Source organism: Synchiropus splendidus, chromosome 2 (assembly GCF_027744825.2).
Source record: "Synchiropus splendidus isolate RoL2022-P1 chromosome 2, RoL_Sspl_1.0, whole genome shotgun sequence".
Taxonomy (NCBI): domain Eukaryota; kingdom Metazoa; phylum Chordata; class Actinopteri; order Syngnathiformes; family Callionymidae; genus Synchiropus; species Synchiropus splendidus.
In genome coordinates, this window is record NC_071335.1 from 33,490,406 (window position 1) to 33,514,073 (window position 23,668).

The 23,668-nt window shown below is 41.4% G+C and overlaps 3 protein-coding genes and 1 pseudogene across 4 annotated transcripts; 1 reads left to right on the forward strand and 3 right to left on the reverse strand.

Annotated features, from left to right (window-relative positions):
• Positions 1–2,276: 2,276 nt before the first annotated feature.
• Positions 2,277–4,413, reverse strand: LOC128754699 (CD209 antigen-like protein E). Its single transcript, XM_053857504.1, has 6 exons — positions 4,292–4,413; positions 4,088–4,171; positions 3,304–3,384; positions 2,843–2,985; positions 2,673–2,773; positions 2,277–2,605 (listed from the first exon to the last, which is right to left on the reverse strand). The coding sequence occupies exons 1-6, from the start codon at positions 4,386–4,388 to the stop codon at positions 2,455–2,457; spliced, it is 657 nt and encodes a 218-aa protein (XP_053713479.1). The 5' UTR covers positions 4,389–4,413; the 3' UTR covers positions 2,277–2,454.
• A 6,971-nt stretch (positions 4,414–11,384) lies between these two features.
• On the forward strand, positions 11,385–13,519 carry LOC128754516 (uncharacterized). 2 transcript variants are annotated; one of them, XR_008413926.1, is made up of 3 exons: positions 11,385–12,547; positions 12,613–13,163; positions 13,254–13,268. XR_008413926.1 is itself a non-coding variant. In XM_053857201.1 (2 exons), the coding sequence occupies exons 1-2, from the start codon at positions 11,918–11,920 to the stop codon at positions 12,847–12,849; spliced, it is 867 nt and encodes a 288-aa protein (XP_053713176.1). In that variant the 5' UTR covers positions 11,385–11,917; the 3' UTR covers positions 12,850–13,519. The 2 variants fall into 2 exon arrangements, 1 of the variants encoding a protein (XP_053713176.1); XM_053857201.1 differs by having other exon boundaries at positions 12,613–13,519.
• A 2,250-nt stretch (positions 13,520–15,769) lies between these two features.
• Positions 15,770–17,687, reverse strand: LOC128753561 (CD209 antigen-like protein C). Its single transcript, XM_053855343.1, has 6 exons — positions 17,566–17,687; positions 17,362–17,445; positions 16,876–16,956; positions 16,149–16,291; positions 15,981–16,081; positions 15,770–15,920 (listed from the first exon to the last, which is right to left on the reverse strand). Exons 1-6 carry the CDS (start codon positions 17,660–17,662, stop codon positions 15,770–15,772), a joined length of 657 nt encoding a protein of 218 aa, XP_053711318.1. The 5' UTR covers positions 17,663–17,687.
• Positions 17,688–19,121: 1,434 nt separating this feature from the next.
• LOC128753562 (galactose-specific lectin nattectin-like) lies at positions 19,122–23,449 on the reverse strand (annotated as a pseudogene).
• Positions 23,450–23,668: the final 219 nt, after the last annotated feature.

The following is a 23,668-nucleotide window of genomic DNA, read 5'->3' on the forward strand; positions in this document are numbered from 1 at the left end:
GAAACTCACCAAGGATAAAGTGTCACTTGATAAAATGTGTGTACATTCATGTGCGTACCTTCTGGTCAGCAGAGTCCCGTCCACCCAAACCCACTGCTCATTGTCCTCCCGTTGATGCAGTCCAATCCATGTAATCTTTCCAAATTTATTCATGAACTCCTAAAGTTCAAGGGAAACATTTTATTATCATCACCCTTGAGTTCAGTTGTTACACGTGACAGACCTGCTCTTCTTTGCTGTTGATGACCACCAGGTCTGCACCTCTTTCAACACAGAAGTTTCTGCTGTCAAACCAGGATTTCCTCACTGGTGACACGTAGTAGAGACTGGCATGGATATTATGGGAATAATATTAAATTACAAAATAAATATATTAATCAAGCTATATTATTAAATTGAATTACTTTATAATGTTTTGTTAAATAATAATAAGATTGTGTTCAACAGATGCGGAGAATAAGGGAATGGCATCTGACATGAGGAACCTTTTGGAGACCGTCTGTGGCGTCGTAAACCAATTAACCAGGACAGATGTATAAACATCCTAATGGGATTTCCAGACGTGGTGGAGGCGACACAAGATCTGGAATCTGACCCAGGACGACCAGGACCATAAGAAGACCAGGACCAATCAGTGGAGACTGCACCCCAAGATTGAAGACTGCAGACTGAAAGCATATAAAAAGGGTCAGGGCCAGATAGTCTTTGTCACTCTACACCACTGGAGCTAAGGCTAAGTCAGGCGTAGTTGTGGACCCAGAGCTCTGTTAGGGAAATTAGACTCCTCTGTCAGGGAATAAATTCCTTTTATTTTAACTTGTGGGTTTTTGGTAGTCATTCTCACGAGTAAACGAACACGCGGAAGATACATTACAGGTGTATATTCCTACAATATACAGCCATCCTTGTTGGAAATATTCATCTGTATGGGTCATTAAAACAAGCCATCACAACAATATGTCCTTATGATGGTAAGAAAATACATTCCAGTCGCTTAAAAATTATTATATTTGAGTTTAGATTCCCACATTCATCTAACCAAAATGTGTATCTACTAATGTTTTTTATGTCTTAAATTCTATGGATTTATTATTTTCAATGTCTATGTGTAAAGCACCTAGTGGCGATCTTGTGTTGTTGTTTTTCAAGTTCTATATAAATAAATATAGTACCATACCATGGTATGGTATGGAACATCGATGTATCGATTAATAGCTCTACGATCCAACTATAGCGATCAGCGTGTGCAGGTTGGCTCACTGAATGCCGTATATCTATGGAAAAAATGCAATCAGTTAGAAAATAGAAAATGATGTATAATAAATATGTATGATGATAAAGACCAGGGCTTCTTCAAGATGAAGAAGAAGATAGTTCAAGGTGACATCCCGTCAGAGGCAAAGAACCTACGATTTGTCTGGAAATTCTCCAAACTAGAACGTCATTGGCCTAAATTGTGAGAAACTTGCGAGTTCGTTTCAAAAATCAAAACAGTTATTTAAAACAAATAAATTACTCCCGATGTAGTTTTTCCATATTGCCCAGCCCTTTCTGTCGACATTTTTAAACAAACACATTTTCTGCTATTTGTTTCTGCAAATAAATCACAAATGTTGCGAAAGGTTTTCACACATTTGACGAAGGACATTTTTGCACTGGCCGATGTTCCTTTGGTGGTGAGCCTCAGGATTTTGTTCGATGAATGAAGGGCTAGAAAAAAGGATGAACAACCCTGCTCTGAGTAATCTGTGTCCCAACAGTCATTTTTATCATGTATGTAATTCCCTTGTCAGTGACTATAATCAGTCACTTCCCCATCATGGATTTCGTGTTTATGAAATACTGGCTTGAGACCTGAAAATAGCTGAAACACATTCCCTTATTTTTGTTAAGGAATTGAGTCATGGAAAGTGTTCAACTCAAAATGCACAAAGAAGGCGCATCTATAATAAGTATTGATAATAAACTCACCCACTTTGTATCTGCACCAAAATTTGTTTATATGTGAATGTTCACTTGTTGGAGCTTGTCATATGTAACATGAACTCACAAGACTTTATCTACGGAGAGTGGAAGAGATTTATCAGAAACAGCAGATGTTGCATACATGCTTTATTATACACATTCAAAAATGTCATTCACTTTGGTGTGTGTGTGATATGTGTTACACCATCTCACAAATGCTCATCCAAAAACTGGTTTCCTGATCCATAAACCTCTGGTAAAATATTGTCTGGCTTGAAGCTGCAACGATGAGAACAGCAGAAGGCTCAAGCATCAGCTTCCTCAGAGTTGTGAATTATTATCTGCTCATAATTCATCTCATGATGACTTAATAAAATGCAAAAACATATCTTCCCTCAATTGACGTGGAAAAATAAAATGCTATAGATCATAGTGGACTATTGAGGTGAGATGGACATTGATTCTACTGAAGCAAAGAAATGCATTTTGTTACAGGAAACTTATATTCTTCTCACAGATCCAAAAGTTCTTCTGTTGACAAGAAGCATCATTCCAGCTCTTTTCTATATAATGTTCCCTTATTTCAGTGCAGTTTTCGTCTTTTCCCTCATCATCACTGGGCTCTCCAGGGGCCCAGAAGCTGAAACCAGAAAAGGAAAAGTGTCACTTGATAAAACGTGTGTCAGTACATTTGTGTGTGTGTGCACCTTCTGGTCAGCAGAGTCCCGTCCACCCAAACCCACTGCTCATTGTCCTCCCGTTGATGCAGTCCAATCCATGTAATCCTGGCAAATTGATTTGTGAACTCCTTCGCAAATGTTAAAGGGAAACGTTTTACTATCCTCACCCTTGAGTTCAGTTATCACATGTGACAGACCTGCTCTTTTTTGCTGTTGATGACCACCAGGTCTGCACCTCTTTTAACACAGAAGTTTCTGCTGTCAAACCAGGATTTCGTCACTCGTGACACGTAGTAGAGACTGGGATGGATATACAGCCATCCTTGTTGGAGATATTTCTCTGGATCATTAAAACAAGACATCAATACAATATCTACTCATGACAGCAAAAAAAAATACATTGCAGCCACTTTGAAAATAGATTATATTTAATTCCAGATTCCTGCATTCATTTCTATTTATTCCAGGTTAAGGTTAAATAAACAAGTTGGAAATCCTGACTTTATTAAACCCGACGTACTGTTGAATCACTGAAGTAAATCTACATTCATGTGTCTATGGTGACAAACTGTGGCTCTTGATAATAGACAGAAAGAACTCAAAAATGAATCTCTTGTCAAGCTTTTCTCACTCAACCATTGAGCGCATTAACACCTACCTAATTCATTGAGCTTCATCTTCATGACTGCAGTCTCATTTGCACGATTGAAGTCAATGTTGGCCATCTTTCCAGAATTGTCTGTAAGTGAGAAGAAAAGAGAGAAAAGAAAATCCTTTCCATGATCAAGTATCTTGATGCAGTAGACATGCAACTTTACATGTTTTTCTTTCAGCACCAGGCCGAGGCCAGTGCCGCGAGGTGGATTAACCAACAGCGAAGGCCGTGAGAGGGTGGAGCACATATTCATAGAACCTGTTTGTTACTTTATAAGTGACTGTGACAGTGTCTGCATACATCTGTTTTAAAAAAAAAGTCCCCTTCAAAACTGACTTTCACGTCAGCTGCGGTTGACACTTTCAAAATCCTTTCCTTGATCAACTGTCTTGATGCAGTAGACATGCAACTTTACATGTTTTTCTTTCAGCACCACTCTACTTTGTTAAAAGCTTCCTCCTCCCCACACACACCGAGCTCTTCCTGTCCGCGTTTATAAAGACTTTACCTTCTTTTCTGATGGATTGCATGGACCCAAATGTTCAAGTTATTCCCGATATATTAAAATATACATTTTGGATAATTTCAGTTGTTTTTAACGGCTGCATTTGTTTACAGAAATGTCAATGAAAACAACATATTTTTACCTTTTTTTAAACTTTCAGTGGCATTTCTTTGCATTTCATGACCTTATTTCTCAACATGAAGTCGCTCCTTAAAATCGATCTCCAGAGACTTTTCTCCAAAAGTGACCTCAAAGACAACAAACAGCAACGAAAATACTCACATATACGAAGGGAAACATTGAGACCGACTTGTAGGAGACACAGGAGTCCAAACGCCACAGCGAGGCCCTTGTAGTAACTCTGCCCTTTGTTGGAGAAGATTTACAAAACAATAAACATCAAGCAGCTTGTCCTCTCACGTCGCCACATTAAAACAATACAAACTATCACAGTTCATAATCGTTCAAAGGAGTGCTTTTTCTTACCAGGCGCTGCAGTAGTTGACCCTGGGGAGAAAGTTTCAGGCATGTCGTTGTATTCTGTTGCTATTCTGATGCTTTCTTCACGAACCACCTCTGCCATGCTAATCTTCTCAGGCAGTCACAACTGCATCAGACGGTTCTGCATGTTCAAGTTCCTTCTTCTATTGCTGCCTCACTGTAGCACCTGCCCCCTTCTTGAAACTCATCCTTCCACCAATGATCTGTTACACAATCGGAAACCTTCCAAAGCCTTATGAAGAATTCAGCGCAATTAAAAAATATATATTTTCCATCTGATTTTCTTTCTTTTGAATGGTTGTTAGGGCTGTGTATGTTGTCCAGCCAGTAGGTTCCACAAATCTAGAGAGCAGGAAGAGAACCGCACAGGTTGTGGGATGCGACTTAGTTTATTCCAGATCAACATCAGCATCTAGTTGTCAATAGTCAGCATCAGTGGTAAGCATCCATGGTCAGCATCAAAGAAGTCAAAGTACAGATTGTACAGACCGAGTCCAGCATGGGTGAACCACAGTTCATCATTCCATTGCTGTTGGGAAAAAGATCATACTTTAACTTAAGTGTTGCACAGGTTTCTGAAACACATACATTTATTTTTACTGTGAGTCATGTAAGAATATTGCAAAACAGTGGGAGTATATTGAATCTCAGGATATGTGAAAGGTTAAGTGAATGATTATAGTTTAAACTTGAGTGACTGATAAAATACATAACGTTTAATGTTGTCTGAAAATCCCTGTTAGCACCCATCGCAGGAAAATGTCAGCAAGTTCGCTTCCGGAAGCGTCAAAAGATTTCCCGAGATGACATGCTGAACACTTGAGTGGTTTGTAGCGTACTTTGGAAAATATGAACCGAATATAAAACCCGAATGTGAATAGCATCGAACCCGAGCACTTGAGCAAGTGTAACATCATGAACATCAACAGTCAAATACAATTTTCAACATGATGAAGACTCAATGATTTGGGGGGTTTCTCATTTTCTTTTTTCACAGTGAACACTTCTCCCCTACATTGTAAGAGCAAACATAATACAAAGACAAACGCTATACAATATTCTTGTCTTAGAAAATATGTATCTCATTTACTTGGTCTTTTCTAAATCTTTACGCATCATACTAAATGTAATGTTATTTACAATTCAGTATTTTCAAATCACTGTCAAGTTGGAGTGCTTTTATTTTATTTCTCCGTACACAACAGTCACTGGCATCTTGAGCTGGACTAGCGGGCGTCGTCCCTCTCAATGTGGCGGCAACGTATTGAGCTAGATGTTTTTCTTCACACATCTAATAGCTATCTGCAATTGAGGCTGTCTGTTCTCAAAAGCAGTTGTCTAACCGAAAGGTTGTTTCGGTAGTTTTCCGCACTCACATCGTTTCTACTCTTCTCTAAATCGAAGAGAAGCTTGACATGACTGGGCATCGATACAAGACATTACTCAAAGCATCTGAGGAGACAATCCATTGTGGTGGATCCCATAATAACACGCTCATGATAGAATTAATAATTCAATAACAGTTGAGATCCTCCCTAAAGCATTTGCTAATGTATTAAATATTGGTCAAAACGGAAAAAAAGTGAAAGTCTGTTTCCTGTGATAGAGGTCGCGGGTCCAGGAGGCGCTAATGGTCAAGAAACACTTTGGGGTCATCGTGCTTGGGCCGCAGCAGATATACATGACATCGCCGCAGTTATGTCTCAACCATTCACCGCACCTATCGCTTTTTGTGATGAACTGCTAAATCTAGTAAACGGTTTTAGATTAAATGGAAGGGAAGTTGAAGTAATTGTACGTAGAGCTACAGGAACACGTTATGTCCTGACTGCTGGAGAATGGAGCAGGAGCTCCTCTTCAATTTGATGATCAAGCATTAGAAGATCACATACAGGCTCTTTGTAACCAAACTGTAGAGCAATCACGTGCATCTGCATCACGGCATGGAACAAACTACTATACATGAAATGAGCCCTTACACACAACTTAAACGGTTTTTTTTGCGCCGCTGTGGACCTGAGATCTCCGTTTTATTACGTGTTTTTTTTTTTAATAACATTACTGTCAACACAGCAGCACTTCTTGATGTTGTTGCTCATTATAAAAATACAGACTTCAAACCAAAAGTCTGTTATGAACATGATGTAGAAATGGGAAATTGTTTCTTCTGTCATATAAACCAGGACACATTGCTCGTAATTGTCCAAAGAAACAACAGTATCAAGCATGACTGCACTACAGTATGTCACCACATTATGGTGAACAGGAGGGAGGAGTAGACTCCTGATTCAGAGTCAGATGAAAATAACTTTCAAACACAAGTTTCGCTAACAATATGTCATGTTTGCTGTAGGAGCCAAGTGCAAGATGGCCACCAATGAACAGGAGACTCGGACAACGAGGTTAACAGTTACCAATGATTTAATACAAATAACACAAAATAAAACACGAACAATACAGAAAACCCAAGGCGTCGACACCCGAAGCAGAGAGAGGAAGACAAACACAAAAGGAGGGGAAAAACCTGAAATAGAAAACAGGTCTAGGATCTATAGCACTGAAAATGGGGACAACCGAAAGATGCGCTCGGAAAACAATACTCACGAGGCTATCAAGAACAAAAGGCGCTCTGTAGTGGCATAAACACACACAAACGCAAGGAAACTGAACACCACACGGTCTAACAAAGGAAGCGAGTTAACAAACACTCGTATACAAGTCACTAATCACAATCAACACTGAGAACAATAAGAAGCGCGAGAGAAGGGAGAGAACGTGGAGAACAAAGATACAAAAACAGAACCACAAGAGAACAACAGGTCGAGAGAGAACTTTACCATTTGAAAACAAACGATCATCTGGCAGCACCTGCTGGATCTCCAGGGTTTAAATGTCTGTGGGTGTAATCAGCCAAATGTGATCCAGCTGCGCTGCCATTAAGCTGGAGGGAGTGAGGAAACAAACAGGAAACAGGGAACACAGGAAGTAACAATATAAAAACATACAAAACCAAAACCCTAACACAATAGACATCGAAAACATTTTTCTGCAAGAAATTCATCCAAAAAATAATACCACAAACAACATTGATTATACATTATACTATTAATTGTCTTTGTGACTCTGGTACGTCAACAACGGTGATCGAAGAGGCTCAACATGTGCCTAAAAGTTCACGTATGGTTCATGTGGTGTCTGCAATGACCAGTACAGTAATGGTTACAGTAAAGTTTCACTGAACTGGGTAACAACTGCAACACCACAAGCTCACCTAAAATGAAAAGACCCGAAAAGAACAGGTGTTTCTCACAGAAACTGAAGAACATCTTGTAAAAGAAATACCAGATGACATATGGTCAAATGGACCTACAGACGTAGGTCTCATGAAAGGTTCTGTTCCAGTAAAAATAACTCCAAAATCACACCATAGACCGCGTCAAAGACAATATCATTTGAAACCAGAAGCCGAAGAAGAAATTAAACCTATCATACAAGATTTGTTAAAATCATGAGCGGTTGTTGAATGAGCAGTCTCACCATGTAATGCACCATTATTCCCAGTAAAAAAGGCACCACCATGAACTGGAGAATGGTCCAAGAGTTAATTCAGCTGTTGTCCCTCCAGCGCCTTGTGTACTTGATCCCAAGCACTGTGGAATGATTTAGATCCAGAAGCAAAATACCTCAGTGTAATAGATATCTCAAATGCTTTCTTTTCAATCCCAATAAGCATCTGTTGACAGTTTTGGTTTGCTTTTACTTTCAGAAGGAAACAATATACGCTTACAAGACTTCCTCAGGTGTACGCTGAGTCACCTACCATTTTCTCAACTGCCATGGAAGTCAACGTGGCCACGTTTAACCCACCTTGGGGAAGTCAGCTGTTAATATATGTGGATTATATATTAGTAGCCTCGCGAGAAAAAGAACTATGTAAAAAGAACACTTTAGCCCTGCTTCAGCATTTGTATGACGGTCGCAAAGTATCAAAGCAAAAGTGACAGCTTTGGAAATTGAAAGTTAAATATCTAGGCTTCACATTGACATCTGAAGGAAAGGAAGCAATTTTCCAAGCTCCAAAACCGCTTACAAAACGGCAGGGAACGACCAACTATTGCAGACTTTGGATCCCAGATTTTCACTAGACCTCTTCAAGATCCAGTGAAAGCTGATCTGGTGCCCCATGAAAAAGTTACATGAACACCAGAAGCAGGAAAGTCTCTCATAGAGATTAAAAAGATGATGGTACAACCTCCAAACTTAGGCTTACCTAATTATGCAAAACCCTTTATTCAGACGGTAGATTGTGAAGAAGGACACATGACCTCAGTCCTATTCCAAAAATCAGGAGATAAATTAAGGCCCATTGCTTTATAACTCAACTTAACTTAATGATGTAACGCGCGCCCTTCCATCATATGTACAAGCAGTTGTTGCATGCTCCGTTGCAGTGCAAGCATCCGCACATATTGGACTTTTTCACCTGTTAACCCCAAAAGTCCCTCATGCAGTTGCAATTTTACTCTTACAAAGTAAAATGACATTTTTATCACCTGCAAAACACTTGTCATGCTTAGCAATCCTAACGTCTCAACCACATCTAACTATTGAACGGTGTACAACTTTGAATGCAGCTACTTTGTTACCATGACCAAGTGACGGAGAGCCACATGATTGTCTGGTAGAAAGTGAAAAAAAATGCAAAACCAAGACCTGATTTATCTGATCAAGCGTTACAGCAAGCAATAAACATCTACACAGATGGTTCCTGTGTAAAGGACAAATATGGCAAGTCACGAACATCCGTTGCCGTAGTTACTGATGAAAAAGTGATCAATGCTGCAGAACAATCAGATATCAGCTCAGGAAGCTGAACTTTAACCCTCGAATATTCAAAAGGAAAAATAGTTAACACATACACAGATAGCCAATATGCTTTCTCATTTTAACACCTTTTTTGCTGGACAATGGCAAGGACAGGGTTTGCAACAGGAAAACCTGTAAAACATAAAGAGTTGTTAGAACGACTACTCGAAGCTGTTCTTCCTCCTAAACAAGTGTCAGTCTGTAAATGTGAAGCACATACTAACAAACAAGATGTAGTATCTAGAGGAAACAACTTTGCAGATCATACAGCAAAAGCACAAATACCATCTCAAGATATAATGATCTTTACTATTACAGACAGAAATCCTAACAGATAAGCAAAAAGCTGCACTTAAATCCGAACAACGCCTTTGGAAAAGAAAAGGTGCTGTCAAATGGAGGAGTGTGTTTCTACATCAACGTGGTTCTGTCCCACCTGAAATCTATCACCGAGCAAGATCTGTGGACGAAGCAGTTGACCAGGCCCTTCACTTCATTATGGAGCATCTGGACTCCCCAGGAACCTCGGCCAGGATCATGTTCGTGCACTTCAGCTCTGCTTTCAATATGATTCTCTCTGCTTCAAGACAAGCTTTGCCAGCTCAACGCAGTTGGATTACAGACGTTTCAAGATGGCGCCGACGAAGGCTGGCCTGGAATTACCGTGCATGTTATTTTGTTTAGTTTTGTGTTTTGATGGAGCATCTGCGTGTTCTTACACACGAGATCAGTTGATGAACATCAGGGCTATGACTCCGTCTGACTTACTACCAGTATTTTTGGTGTCAGTTGCGGGGTTAGTTCATCTTTTGGCGGGGCGGAAGAAACTGAGGAGGAGAGGGAAACGTGCCGGTGCGCTCGTTCGCCTTCGGCGAAGAGGATCGCGCACCCCACTTCCCGGGATAATCCTCTCCAACGTCCGCTCGCTCAGCAATAAGATGGATGAATTGGCGCTGATGTTGAGACGGAACAGAGACTTCTCCTCCTCTTGTGTTTTGTGTTTCACGGAGACGTGGTTGAGCGATCTCATCCCGGACACTGCGCTTCATCTGGAGGGTTTCCAGCTTCACCGCGCGGACCGGGTTCCGGAGCTCACCGGCAAAACCAAAGGCGGAGGACTGTGTTTCTACATCAACAATCGCTGGTGTACGGATGTGACGGTGATCTTCCAGCACTGCTCTCCCTCTCTGGAATGTCTGATCGTGAACTGTAAGCCGTTTTACTCCCCACGTGAGTTCGCTTCATTCATTCTGGCTGCCGTATATATCCCGCCCAGCGCGGATGTACGTGAGGCTCAGAGTGCGCTCGCGGATCAGGTCCTGCATGTGGAGCGAACTTTCCCGGACTCTCCTGTGATTGTGCTTGGTGACTTCAACAAGGCAAATCTGAGTGAGGAGCTTCCCAGGTACAGGCAGGTTGTAAAATGTCCCACCAGAGAGCAGAGCGTGCTGGATCACTGTTACTCATCGCTCCGCAACTCCTATACCGCCCTCCCTCGAGCTGCACTGGGACTCTCTGACCACTTGATGGTTCATACAAGCAGAAGCTGAAGCTGGCAAAGCCTGTTGTGAGGAGCATGAAGATCTGGACAAGTGAAGCTAAAGAGGAGCTGCAGTCTTGCATGGAGACCACAGACTGGGAGGTGTTCAGGGCTGCGACCAATAATCTGGATGAATATACAGACACTGTGACTTCATGGATCAGCTACTGTGAAGAGTGCATAGTTCCAACGCGCACCAAGGTGAGTTATGCAAATGACAAACCTTGGTTCACAACTAAACTCAGCCAGATTAGACGGGAGAAGGAGGCAGCTCGCAAGAGTGGGGACAGGAACTGCTACAAAGAGATGAAGTATCGGTTTCAGAGGGAGCTGAAGAAAGCTAAGGCCGCATACTCTGACAAACTCACGCAGCAGTTCTCAGCCAATGACTCGGCTGCGGTGTGGAGAGGGCTCAAGGTGATCACTAACTACAAGCCACGTGCCCCCCACAGTCTGAACAACCTCGCTCTTGCACAGGACCTCAACAACTTCTATTGTCGCTTTGAGCAGCCATTTTGCACCAACACCTCTGTGGTCTCTCCAGCCCCATGTTCCACTTTCAAACAAAGGACTGTGCTGTCTCTTAGTGACACAACTAAGACCAATGATGTCACTGAGACAGCAAAGACCACAGTCACTTTTGATGAGCCACCCCCTCACCTCCCCCCTCTTTCTCTTGACATCATGGAGCAAGACGTGCGCACTCAGTTCAGGAGGCTGAACCTTCGGAAGGTGGCAGGTCCGGACAGAGTTTCCCCTGCCATCCTGAATCATTGTGCTGCTGAGCTGGCTCCAGTGTTCACGGACATCTTCAATGCTTCCTTGGTGTCCTGTCATGTTCCTGCCTGCTTTAAGTCCTCCACTATCATCCCTGTTCCCAAGAAGGCCAGGATCACAGGACTGAATGACTACAGACCGGTGGCACTGACGTCTGTGGTCATGAAGTCCTTTGAGCGCCTGGTTCTCTCTCACCTGAAATCTATCACTGCTTCTCACCTGGACTCATTGCAGTTTGCCTACAGAGCCAACAGATCTGTGGACGATGCAGTGAACCAGGCCCTTCATTTCGTTCTGGAGCATCTGGACTCCCCAGGAACCTATGCCAGGATCCTGTTTGTGGACTTCAGCTCTGCCTTTAATACAATTCTTCCAACTCTGCTTGAAGACAAGCTTCGCCAGCTGGACGTGCCTAACTCCCTCTGCAGATGGATTACAGACTTCCTGACCAGCCGAAGTGCGTGAAGCGTGTGTGGCTGAGGACGACTGTCTCCGACACTCGGACCCTCAACATTGGGTCTCCTCAGGGCTGTGTTCTCTCTCCATGGCTCTTCTCCCTGTACACTAACTGCTGCACCTCCAGCCACGAGTCCGTGAAGCTGATCAAGTTTGCGGACGACACCACCATCATCGGGCTCATCTCAGATGGAGATGAGTCGGCTTACAGGAGGGAGGTGGAGCGGCTGGTGTCCTGGTGCAGCAACAACAACCTGGAGCTCAACGCTCAGAAGACAGTGGAGATGATCATGGACTTCAGGAGAGTAAAAGCTCCTCCGTCCCCTCTCATGTTGGCTGGTTTATCCATTCCTATTGTGGGCTCCTTCTGCTTCCTGGGAACCACCATCACTGAGGACCTCAAATGGGAGCCAACCATCAGGTCCCTCATCAGGAAGGCCCAGCAGAGAATGTTCTTTCTGAGGCAGCTACGAAAACTACGACTGCCGACGAAGTTGCTGGTGGAGTTCTACACGGCCATCATCCAGTCCATCCTCACCTCCTCTATCACTGTCTGGTACAACAGTGCCACCTCCAGGGACAAGAGCAGACTGCAGCACATCGTACGTTCTGCTGAGAAGGTGATCGGTTGCAGCCTGCCATCTCTTCATGACCTGTATGTCTCCAGGACCCAGAGACGTGCAGGTCGGATCAGAGCCGACCCTTCTCACCCTGGACATGGACTGTTTGTTCCTCTTCCCTCTGGCAGGAGGCTACGGTCCATCCAGACCGGAACCTCCCGTCACAGGAACAGCTTCTTTCCCTCGGCCGTCAGACTGTTAAATTCATGAACAGCCTTGTTGTAATGTTATTCTATTTATTTTATTTGTTTTTTGTTGCACTTTATTCCAAGGCACTTTCCTAGTCAGTGGGCTCCCCACTGACCATGGCAATAAATTTGATTCTGATTCTGATTCTGATTCTGGTCAGACAGACCAGAGTCAGGGGGCTGGGGACGACTGTCTCGGACACCTGGACCCTCAACATCAGGTCTCCTCAGGGCTGTGTTCCCTCTCCATTGTTCTTCTCCCTGTACATCATTGCTGAGTCGCCCATATCCATTGTGGACTCCTTCTGCTTCCTAGGAACCACCATCACCAAGGACCTCAAATGGGAGCCGACCATCAGGTCTCCCATCAGGAAAGCCCAGCAGAAAATGTTCTTTTTGCAGCAGCTGAGGTAACTCCAACTACAGACTAAGATGCTGGTGGAGTTCTACACAGCCATCATCAAGTCTATCGTCACCGTCTCTATCACCGTGTGGTACAGCAGCGCCACCTCCAGGGACCAGGGCAGACTGCAGTACATTGTACGGAGATTCTGCAGAGAAGGTGACTACAACCTCTTCAGGACCTGTATGTCTCCAGGACCTCTTCTTGGCCATCAGACTGATGAATTCGTGAACAGCCTTTGTTGTTACTTATATTATTGTTTATTTTATTTTATGTTCATTATTGCACCATGTACTTAGGCACTTTCCTAGTTGGTGGGATCCTCACTGACATTGGAAATAAAGCTGATTCTGAATAGCCACACACGAGTGTGCCGTGGGAAATTATCCAGTTCCACCTAGTTTTTCCCGAGATGGAGGTGGGTGATCTGACATTAAATCACCAACAACCAGAACATATTGAAGATATACCAATGCTGATGTGTTGATTCATCCATGAGTCGCAGCTGCATTGCACTTGGTGCTCCTCTTCCCACACAGTCAAAGTGAAGAAGCCGGTCAAATGCGTAACTTCTAATTGTTTTTAAACCTGATGCGACACACACCTGCACGACAGAATGGAGTTTTCCTTGTCAGACCCACGATGCCAAAGACTGTCTGCACCGCACAATAGAGCTAGTAGACTATCAAAGTTTGCTAAAAAACTAAATGCAGAACCAAATAAACGTGCTCCAAATTTTGAAGAGAGCGTAGTCATGAAGCAAGCTGAGGAAAAGAATCTAAGATTTGTCTGGAAATTCTCCAAACCAGAAGGTCTTTGGCCTAAAATTGCCAGAAACTCTGAAGTTAGTCTGAAAAATGCACCTGAGATCGTTATAAAATTGAAACAGTCATTTAAAACAGACTAATAAATCCTGATATAATTTTTCCATATTGCCCATCTCTTTCAACAGAAAGGGATGGGCAACATGTCAATTTTATTTTCTGCAATTTGTTTCTGCAAATAACAGGCCAAAACAGCAGAGTGTCAGTTGCTAAAGATATTCACAAATTAAAAGTGATTTTCTACAAAACGTTTGACTAAGCGCAATTGTGCACTGGTCGATGTTGCTTTTCGGGTGAGCCTCTGGATTTTTATTTTTTTTTCAATGAACGAGGGGCTAATAAACATGACGAAAAACCCTGGTCTGAGTAATCTGCGTCACATCCGCATGGATATCCATTTTTTGAAACAATGGCATTGCACCTGAAAATAGCTAAAACACAGTCCCTTTAAATGGGAAACTCACATGCAACAGGAAGGGGACTGAAACCGGAATCAAGTCCAAAAAAATTTAATACCAAACAATTCATATCAAACTGAACCTCTATGCGACAGGGAATACAAAGTACAGTGGTACCTCGGTCTTCGAACAAAAATGTAGAGATTTTTTTGCTTCTGATTTCAAACGAAAATCCAGAACTTGAACACCCCCGAAAAAAGCCAGAAAAAAGATAACATGCGCAGAGCCTCTGTATGCAGACATGTATTAGCTACATTTACTGGCTGTTTTTTCTTCATATTGAGGTGTAAAACCTTTCCTGTCTCCACACTGGACCGTGGTAGAGTGTCACAGGGGAGGTGCTCGCTCTCCACACCTCCGAGGCTGGAGCGCTCACTCCAGGGTCTGATGTCCTGTTGTGGGCTGGAGCTGGGACAGGGATGAGGCGAGTCTGGGACAGAGCGTTACTTGGTTTATGACTTTGTCACAGCCAAACTGCACAGAAGCGCACATTCAGAGCTGGACACGCACCGGGCACCTCTTCACTTCTGGAGAGACGTCACTCACTCGGCAACCCCTCCCACATGCAGCGGCCACACACATAGAGGAACAGCGCACCTGCAGCAGACACTCTACATTCACTCCTACAAAAGCCTGTTTTAAGGCTTGGAACGCATTATTTCTTTTACCATTCATTGTAATGGGAAAAATCGATTCAGATGTCGAACAATTCGCTTCTCAAACGGCTGTCTGGAATGGATTGTGGTCGAGAACCGAGGTGCCACTGTACAAAGAAACAAAACTGAATGCACTAAAAGGCCCATCTATAGTAAGCATTTATAATAGACTCCCCCACTTTATATCTGCAGCAACATTTGTTGATAAATAAATGTTCACCAGTCTTGTCATACATAATATAAACTCACATGACTTTGTTTATGGAGAGTAGTAGAGATTTATCAGAAACAGCTGATGTTACATACATGCTTTATTATACACGTACAGAAATGTCGTTCACTTTGGTGTGTGTGTGATATGTGCTACGCATTCTCACAAATGTGAGGCAAATCTCGCAGCAATACAGCAGAAGACTTAAACATCAGCACTTCACTCCATAAACTTAGGAATTATTTTCTGTTCATAATATATATTCCTGAAGCGTATCATCACAACTTATAATTGTTTTTACCAGAAGCCACCAATAATAATTAAAAAAAAAACATTTGTAAAATGCATCACTGCACAAAAACATCTCTTCCCTCAGATGATATATAAAAAAATGCGATAGATTATAGTGGACCATTGAGGTGAGATAGACAGTGATTCTACTGAAGCACAGAAATTGCATTTTGTTACAGGAAATTTATATTCTTCTCACAGATCCAAAATTTCTTCAGCTGACAAGGAGCATCATTCCAGCTCTTTTCTATAGAATGTTCCCTTATTTCAGTGCAGTTTTCCTCTATTCCCTCAAAATCATTTGGCTCACCAGGGGACCAGAAGCTGAAACCACAAAAGGAAAAAGTGTCATTTGATAAAAAGTGTACATTTGTGTGTGTGCACCTTCTGGTCAGCGGAGTCCCGTCCACCCAAACCCACTGCCCGTTGTCCTGCTGTTGACTCAGTCCAATCCATGTGATCTTTCCAAATTTATTCATGAACTCCTAAACAAGTTCAAGGGAAACATTTTACTATCATCACCCTTGAGTTCAGTTATTACATGTGACAGACCTGCTCTTCTCTGTTGTTGATGACCACCAGGTCTGCACCTCTTTCAACACAGAAGTTTCTGCTGTCAAACCAGGATTTCTTCACTGGTGACACGTAGTAGAGACTGGTTCTGAAATACCGCCATCCTTGTTGGAAATACTCATCTGTTTGGATGAAAATAACAACACATGTATTCATGACAACGAAATAATACATTGCAGCCACTTAGAAAGTGGATTATATTTAATTCCAGATTCCTGCATTCATTTCTATTTATTTATTCTATTTATATCAAGGTTAAATAAACAAGTTGGAAATCCTGACTTTATTAAACCCAATGTACTGTTGAATCACTGAAGTAAATCTACATTCATGTGTCTATGGTGATAAACTGTGGCTCTTGATAATAGACAGACAGAAAGAACTCAAAAATTACTCTCTTGTCAAGCTTTTCTCACTCAACCATTGAGCGCATAAATGATACCGCCCCCTACTGCCCGACTGAGCACATTGACCTGAGCTTATTTAAATACACATTTTATAGATAAAATGAGGGCAATAATATCAAAATAATAGTTTGGGTGAAAATGTGTGGCTTGGTGGAGGAATGTGCAACCCAGTGCTTTTCCAGGTGTAAACTCCATCTCTGTGCTTCCATGCAACTCTGAGCCTCAGCTCTTATTGCATCGATAAATATATTCGAACTCGCATGAAACCCATGAATTAAGATTTATATTCATTTACCTACCTAATTCATTGAGCTTCATCTTCATGACTGCAGTCTCATTTGTACAATTGAAGTCAATGTTGGCCAGCTTTCCAGAATTGTCTGTAAGTGAGAAGAAAAGAGAAAAGTTTGTCACTTTATAACTGACTGTGGTCTGCATCTGAAAGAAAAATTCAGAAGTCCCGTTCAGGGTTTGCCACAGCTTCCTCCTCCCCACACACACTGAGCTCTTCATGTCCGCATTTACAAAGACTTTACCTTCTTTTCTGAAGGAATGTTATGCGTGATAAACAAAAATATGCATTTTGGATCATTTCAGTCCTTTTAATGGCTGCATTTGTTTACAGAAACCAAGAATTGAAAAAAAAACACTTTTCTTTGTAACTTTCAGTAGCATTTCTTTCTGTATCTTACATTTTGTGACATTATTTTTCAACATGAAGTCGCTCCAGAGACTTTTCTCCAAAAGTGACCTCAGAGACAACAAACAGCAACAGAAATACTCACATATACGAAGGGAAACATTGAGACCGACTTGTAGGAGACACAGGAGTCCAAACGCCACAGCGAGGCCCTTGTAGTAACTCTGCCCTTTGTTGGAGAAGATTTACAAAACAATAAACATCAAGCAGCTTGTCCTCTCACGTCGCCACATTAAAACAATACAAACTATCACAGTTCATAATCGTTCAAAGGAGGGCTTTTTCTTACCAGGCGCTGCAGTAGTTGACCCTGGGGAGAAAGTTTCAGGCATGTCGTTGTATTCTGTTGCTATTCTGATGCTTTCTTCACGAACCACCTCTGCCATGCTAATCTTCTCAGGCAGTCACAACTTTATCAGACGGTTCTGTATGTTCAAGTTCCCTCTTCTATTGCTGTCTCACTGTAGCACCTGCCCCCTTCTTGAAACTCATCCTTCCACCAATGATCTGTAATACAATCGGAAACCTTCCAAAAACTTATGAAGAATTCAATCCATTTAAAAATATATATTTTCCATCTGATTTTCTTTCTTTTGAATGTTTGTTTGTTCTTGACTTGCATTGATGCAAGACGTTACTCGCTGCATCTGAGAAACCTGAGGAGACAATCCATTGTTGTGGATCTGCTTTATGTCATGAAGTGTTAGTGTAGATGTTTCAGTTCCACACTTCAACTTCCATAGCTTTCACAGTAAGTTCATATGAAACCATTTTGAATTACTCTCTCTATTTGTGGCCCGCTAGAATAACCAAAGGAACAGAACTTCGCTGTGACTACAGAAGTAGCTGAGCTAATTCAAACTCTGACTCATATATAAATGAAAACAAATACTGACACACTCTTGAGCCTGTCGTTTCAAATGTAATTGTTCTTTGATTGGATGTTAGGAAAGTGGCTTTCCATTCTTACTGCTGCCTCCTGTTGGTGAATGTCGTGATTAGACTATGGATTGTCTTCACCGAAACATCTAATAATACACTGAAAATAACCACTAATGCCAGCCATTGCTGTCCATATACGTTTCGTGATGAGAAGCCATTTTCTTTGAAATGACATTCTTCAGGTAAACATTGTTGATCTCCGCGACCTTTGTCCTCCAAACTCCACAAAATACTTTTATTTCAAAGTGCCAACATGACATGCAATTGACTATGGCTTATGTGCAGCCATCGCCAGTTGCATTGCTTGCCACAAGACCTTATTCATCAGAAAAGGCAGAATTTAGGGACCCCACAGAAAACGCAAAAGTATATACATACACCTTCTCACAAATGCAAGGTAAATCTCATACATAAGGTAGTTGGTTGACTTCAAAACTTCACTTTCATTAGGTTAAATATTGTTTGGTTTATCCTAGAAGCTGCGACAATACAGGGCAACAGCAGAAGACTCAAACATCAGTCATTTCTTCTTTTTAAATTACAATATGCTCATAATTTATCCACTGGTACTTCATCATTGTCTATATTAACCAGTGTATGATTTGTTGTTAGCAGAAACCACACATAAAAATAATAATAGGATCCATCACTGCAACAAACATCCCTTTCCTCAGTTATGAAAAATAAAATGCTGTAAAAGATTCACCCATTCCTGCAAATCCCCTCTGTGAGTTGTTCTGAAGCACAGTTGAAACTGAATTCACAATTTTTGGGAAATTAAATATTTCCCAATGATGCTCAGTTTCCTCTTTTTAACTGCAGGCTACATGAAGAAGCAAAACATTCAGAGCTACTAGGGACGTATGAAGATACTGATGCCAATGAAGCAAAGAAATGCATCCATTACAGGAAAGTTATATTCTTCTGACAGATCCAAAAGTTTTCATCTTGACAAGGAATATCATTCCAGCTATTTTCCATGTCAAGGTGCTTTATTTCAGTGCAGTCTTCTTCTTTTCCTTTTGATAAAATGTGTGTACATTCATGTGCGTACCTTCTGGTCAGCAGAGTCCCGTGCACCCAAACCCACTGCTCATCTTTCAACACAGAAGTTTCTGCTGTCAAACCAGGATTTCTTCACTGGTGACATGCAGTAGAGACTGGGTCGGAAATACCGCCATCCTTGTTGGAAATACTCATCTGTTTGGATCATTAAAACAAGTCTGCACAACAATATGTCCTGAAAATACATTACAGCTGCTTAAAAAAAGATATTTGAGTTGAGATTCCTACATTCATCGAACCAAAATGTGTATCTACTAATGAAGGTTTTCTCTCTCATCCAATGTTGCTGACTGTGTTTTCACTGAGCTCCTTAATGCGACTGCCACCTGTCGTGGCGTTTCACTCATTGCACTCAAATATATTTAATATGAAATATATGAATAAAATACATGTTGGTCGATCACGTCAAATTCACAGTTTGGGGCAAACTTGAGTGTCTTGGTGGAGGTATGTGTTGTACCAGTGCCTTTCTATTAAAGGTTGGTTCGTCCATGAGTCGCAGCTGCGCTGCACTTGGGGCTCTTCTTCCCACACACACTCGCAGCAAAGAAGCCGGTCAAATTCGCAACTTTGAGTTGTTTTTAAACCTGATGCGACTTGACCACACACCTGCACGACAGAATGATTGTGTTCCTTGTCGGACCCACGACGTCAAAGACTGAGCTAACAGAGCTAACAGTGCTAACAGATAGTTGGATAAAAACTTCATACAGCACCAAATAGATGCTTTCCAAAATGTGAAGAGAGAAAGAATAATTGTAGTTATGAAGCAAGCTGAGGCAAAGAATCTAAGATTTGTCTGGAAATTCTCCAAACAAGAAGTTCTTTGGCCTAAATTGCCAGAAACTTGCAAGTTAGTTTCAAAAATGCAAGTGCAATTGTGATAACGTCTAAACAGTTACTTAAAACACATATTAATCCTGATGTAGTTTTTCCATATTGCCTATAACGTTCTGTCGACACTTTTAAACAAACACATTTTCTGCTATTTGTTTCTGCAAATGACATGCCAAAACAGCACAGTGTCATTTGCAAAAGGTTTTCACAAATTAAAAGGGAATTTCTACAAAACGTTCAACTAAGCGCACAATGTTCCTTTAGTGGTGAGCCTTGGGATATTTTCGTTGAATGAAGGGCTAGAAAAGCGGTTGGAAAACCCTGCTCTGAGTAATCTGTGTCCCATAGATTTAGACATAGACATAGATAATCATTTTTATTGAAGCGTGAAGCGAATTGTTCGAAATCTGACTCGAAAAAGAAATAATGCGTTCCAAGCCTTAAAATAGTCTTTTGTAGGAGTGAATGTAGAGTGTCTGCTGCAGGTGCGCTGTTCCTCTATGTGTGTGGCCGCTGCATGTGGGAGGGGTTGCCGAGTGAGTGACGTCTCTCCAGAAGTGAAGAGGTGCCCGGTGCGTGTCCAGCTCTGAATGTGTGCTTCTGTGCAGTTTGGCTGTGACAAAGTCATAAACCAAGTAACGCTCTGTCCCAGACTCGCCTCAAACCAAGTTACCACTGTACTCGCATTGCTTGGCATGAGACCTGAAAATAGCTAACACATTCCCTTATATTTGTTCAGGAATTGAGTCATGGAAAATGTTCTCAAAATGTAAAAAATGTGCATCTATAATCAGAATTTATAATAAGCACGCCCACTTTATATCTGCAGCAAAATTTGTTCATGTATAAATGTTCACTCATCTTTGTTGGGCTTGTCATACATAAATTCAACTCACATGACTTTGTTTATGGAGAGTGGAAGAGATTTATCAGAAACAGCAGATGTTACATACATGCTTTGTGATGTACATTCAAAAATGTCATTCACTTTGGTGTGTGTGTGATATGTGTTACACCATCTCACAAATGCTTGTACAAAAACTGTTTTCCTGATCCAGAAACCTCTGGTAAAATATTGTCTGGCTTGAAGCTGCAACGATACAGGACAACAGCAGAAGGCTCATGCATCAGCTTCCTCAGACTTCGGAATTATTATCTGCTCATAATTCATCTTGTGATTCCTAAAGAAGATGATCACATCTTATAATTGTTTGTTGTTGTTTTTTTACAAGAAGCTGCTAATAATTGCTGCAAAAAAAAACATCTCTTGCCAGAAATATTATGAAAAATGAAATGTTGAAACAAATCCATTCATGCTCCACAAATCCCTCTGTGAGTTGTTCAGAAGCATGATTGAAACACCAAGTTTCACTGTAGATAACAGTGGACTATTGAGGTGAGACAGACAGTGATGCTGCTGAAGCAAAGGAATACGTTAGTTACAGGAAATTTATGTTCTTCTCACAGATCCAAGATTTCTCAATTTGACAATCAGCATCATTCCAGCTTTTTCCTACAGGACGGTCATTTATTTCAGTGCAGTTTTCTATTCCATCAACATCATTGGGCTCTCCACGGGACCAGAAGCTGAAACCACAGCAGGAAAATGTGTCATTTGATAAAAAGTGTGTACATTTGTGTGTGTGCACCTCATGTTCAGCGGAGTCCCGTCCACCCAAACCCACTGCCCGTTGTGCTGCTGTTGACTCAGTCCAATCCATGTGATCTTTCCAAATTTATTCATGAACTCCTAAAGAAGTTCAAGGGAAACATTTTATGATCATCACCCTTGAGTTCAGTTGTTACACGTGACAGACCTGCTCTTCTCTGCTGTTGATGACCACCAGGTCTGCATCTCTTTCAACACAGAAGTTTCTGCTGTCAAACCAGGATTTCTTCACTGGTGACACGTAGTAGAGACTGGTTCAGAAATACCGCCATCCTTGTTGGAGATATTCCTCTGTTCGGATGAAAATAACAACAACATGTATTCATGACAACGAAATAATACATTGCAGCCACTTTGAAAGTGGATTATATTTAATTCCAGATTCCTGCATTCATTTCTATTTATTCCAGCTTAGGGTTAAATAAACAAGTTGGAAATCCTGACTTTATTAAACCCAACGTACTGTTGAATCACTGAAGTAAATCTACGTCCATGTGTCTATGGTGACAAACTGTGGCTCTTGATAATAGAAGGACAGAAAGAACTCAATAATTACTCTCTTGGGAAGCTACTCTCACTCATCCATTGAGCGCATTAATGATACCGCCCCCTACTGCCCGACAGAACACATTGACCTGAGCTTAGTTAAATACACATTTTATAGATAAAATGAGGGCAATAATATCAAAATAATAGTTTGGGTGAAAATGTGTGGCTTGGTGGAGGAATGTGCAACCCAGTGCTTTTCCAGGTGTAAACTCCATCTCTGTGCTTCCATGCAACTCTGAGCCTCAGCTCTTATTGCATCGATAAATATATTCTAGCTCGCATGAAACGCATGAATTAAGATTTATATTCATTTACCTACCTAATTCATGGAGCTTCATCTTCATGACTGCAGTCTCATTTGTACAATTGAAGTCAATGTTGGCCATCTTTCCAGAATTGTCTGTAAGTGAGAAGAAAAGAGAAAAGTTTGTCACTTTATAACTGACTGTGGTCTGCATCTGAAAGAAAAATTCAGAAGTCCCGTTCAGGGTTTGCCACAGCTTCCTCCTCCCCACACACACTGAACTCTTCATGTCCGCATTTACAAAGACTTTACCTTCTTTTCTGAAGGAATGTTATGCGTGATAAACAAAAATATGCATTTTGGATCATTTCAGTCCTTTTTAATGGCTGCATTTGTTTACAGAAACCAAGAATTGAAAAAAAAAAAAACACTTTTCTTTGTAACTTTCAGTAGCATTTCTTTCTGTATCTTAATTTTTGTGACATTATTTTTCAACATGAAGTCGCTCCAGAGACTTTTCTCCAAAAGTGACCTCAGAGACAACAAACAGCAACAGAAATACTCACATATACGAAGGGAAACATTGAGACCGACTTGTAGGAGACACAGGAGTCCAAACGCCACAGCGAGGCCCTTGTAGTAACTCTGCCCTTTGTTGGAGAAGATTTACAAAACAATAAACATCAAGCAGCTTGTCCTCTCACGTCGCCACATTAAAACAATACAAACTATCACAGTTCATAATCGTTCAAAGGAGTGCTTTTTCTTACCAGGCGCTGCAGTAGTTGACCCTGGGGAGAAAGTTTCAGGCATGTCGTTGTATTCTCTTGCTATTCTGATGCTTTCTTCACGAACCACCTCTGCCATGCTAATCTTCTCAGGCAGTCACAACTGCATCAGACGGTTCTGTATGTTCAAGTTCCTTCTTCTATTGCTGTCTCACTGTAGCACCTGCCTCCTTCTTGAAACTCATCCTTCCACCAATGATCTGTAATACAATCGGAAACCTTCCAAAAACTTATGAAGAATTCAATCCATTTAAAAATATATATTTTCCATCTGATTTTCTTTCTTTTGAATGGTTGT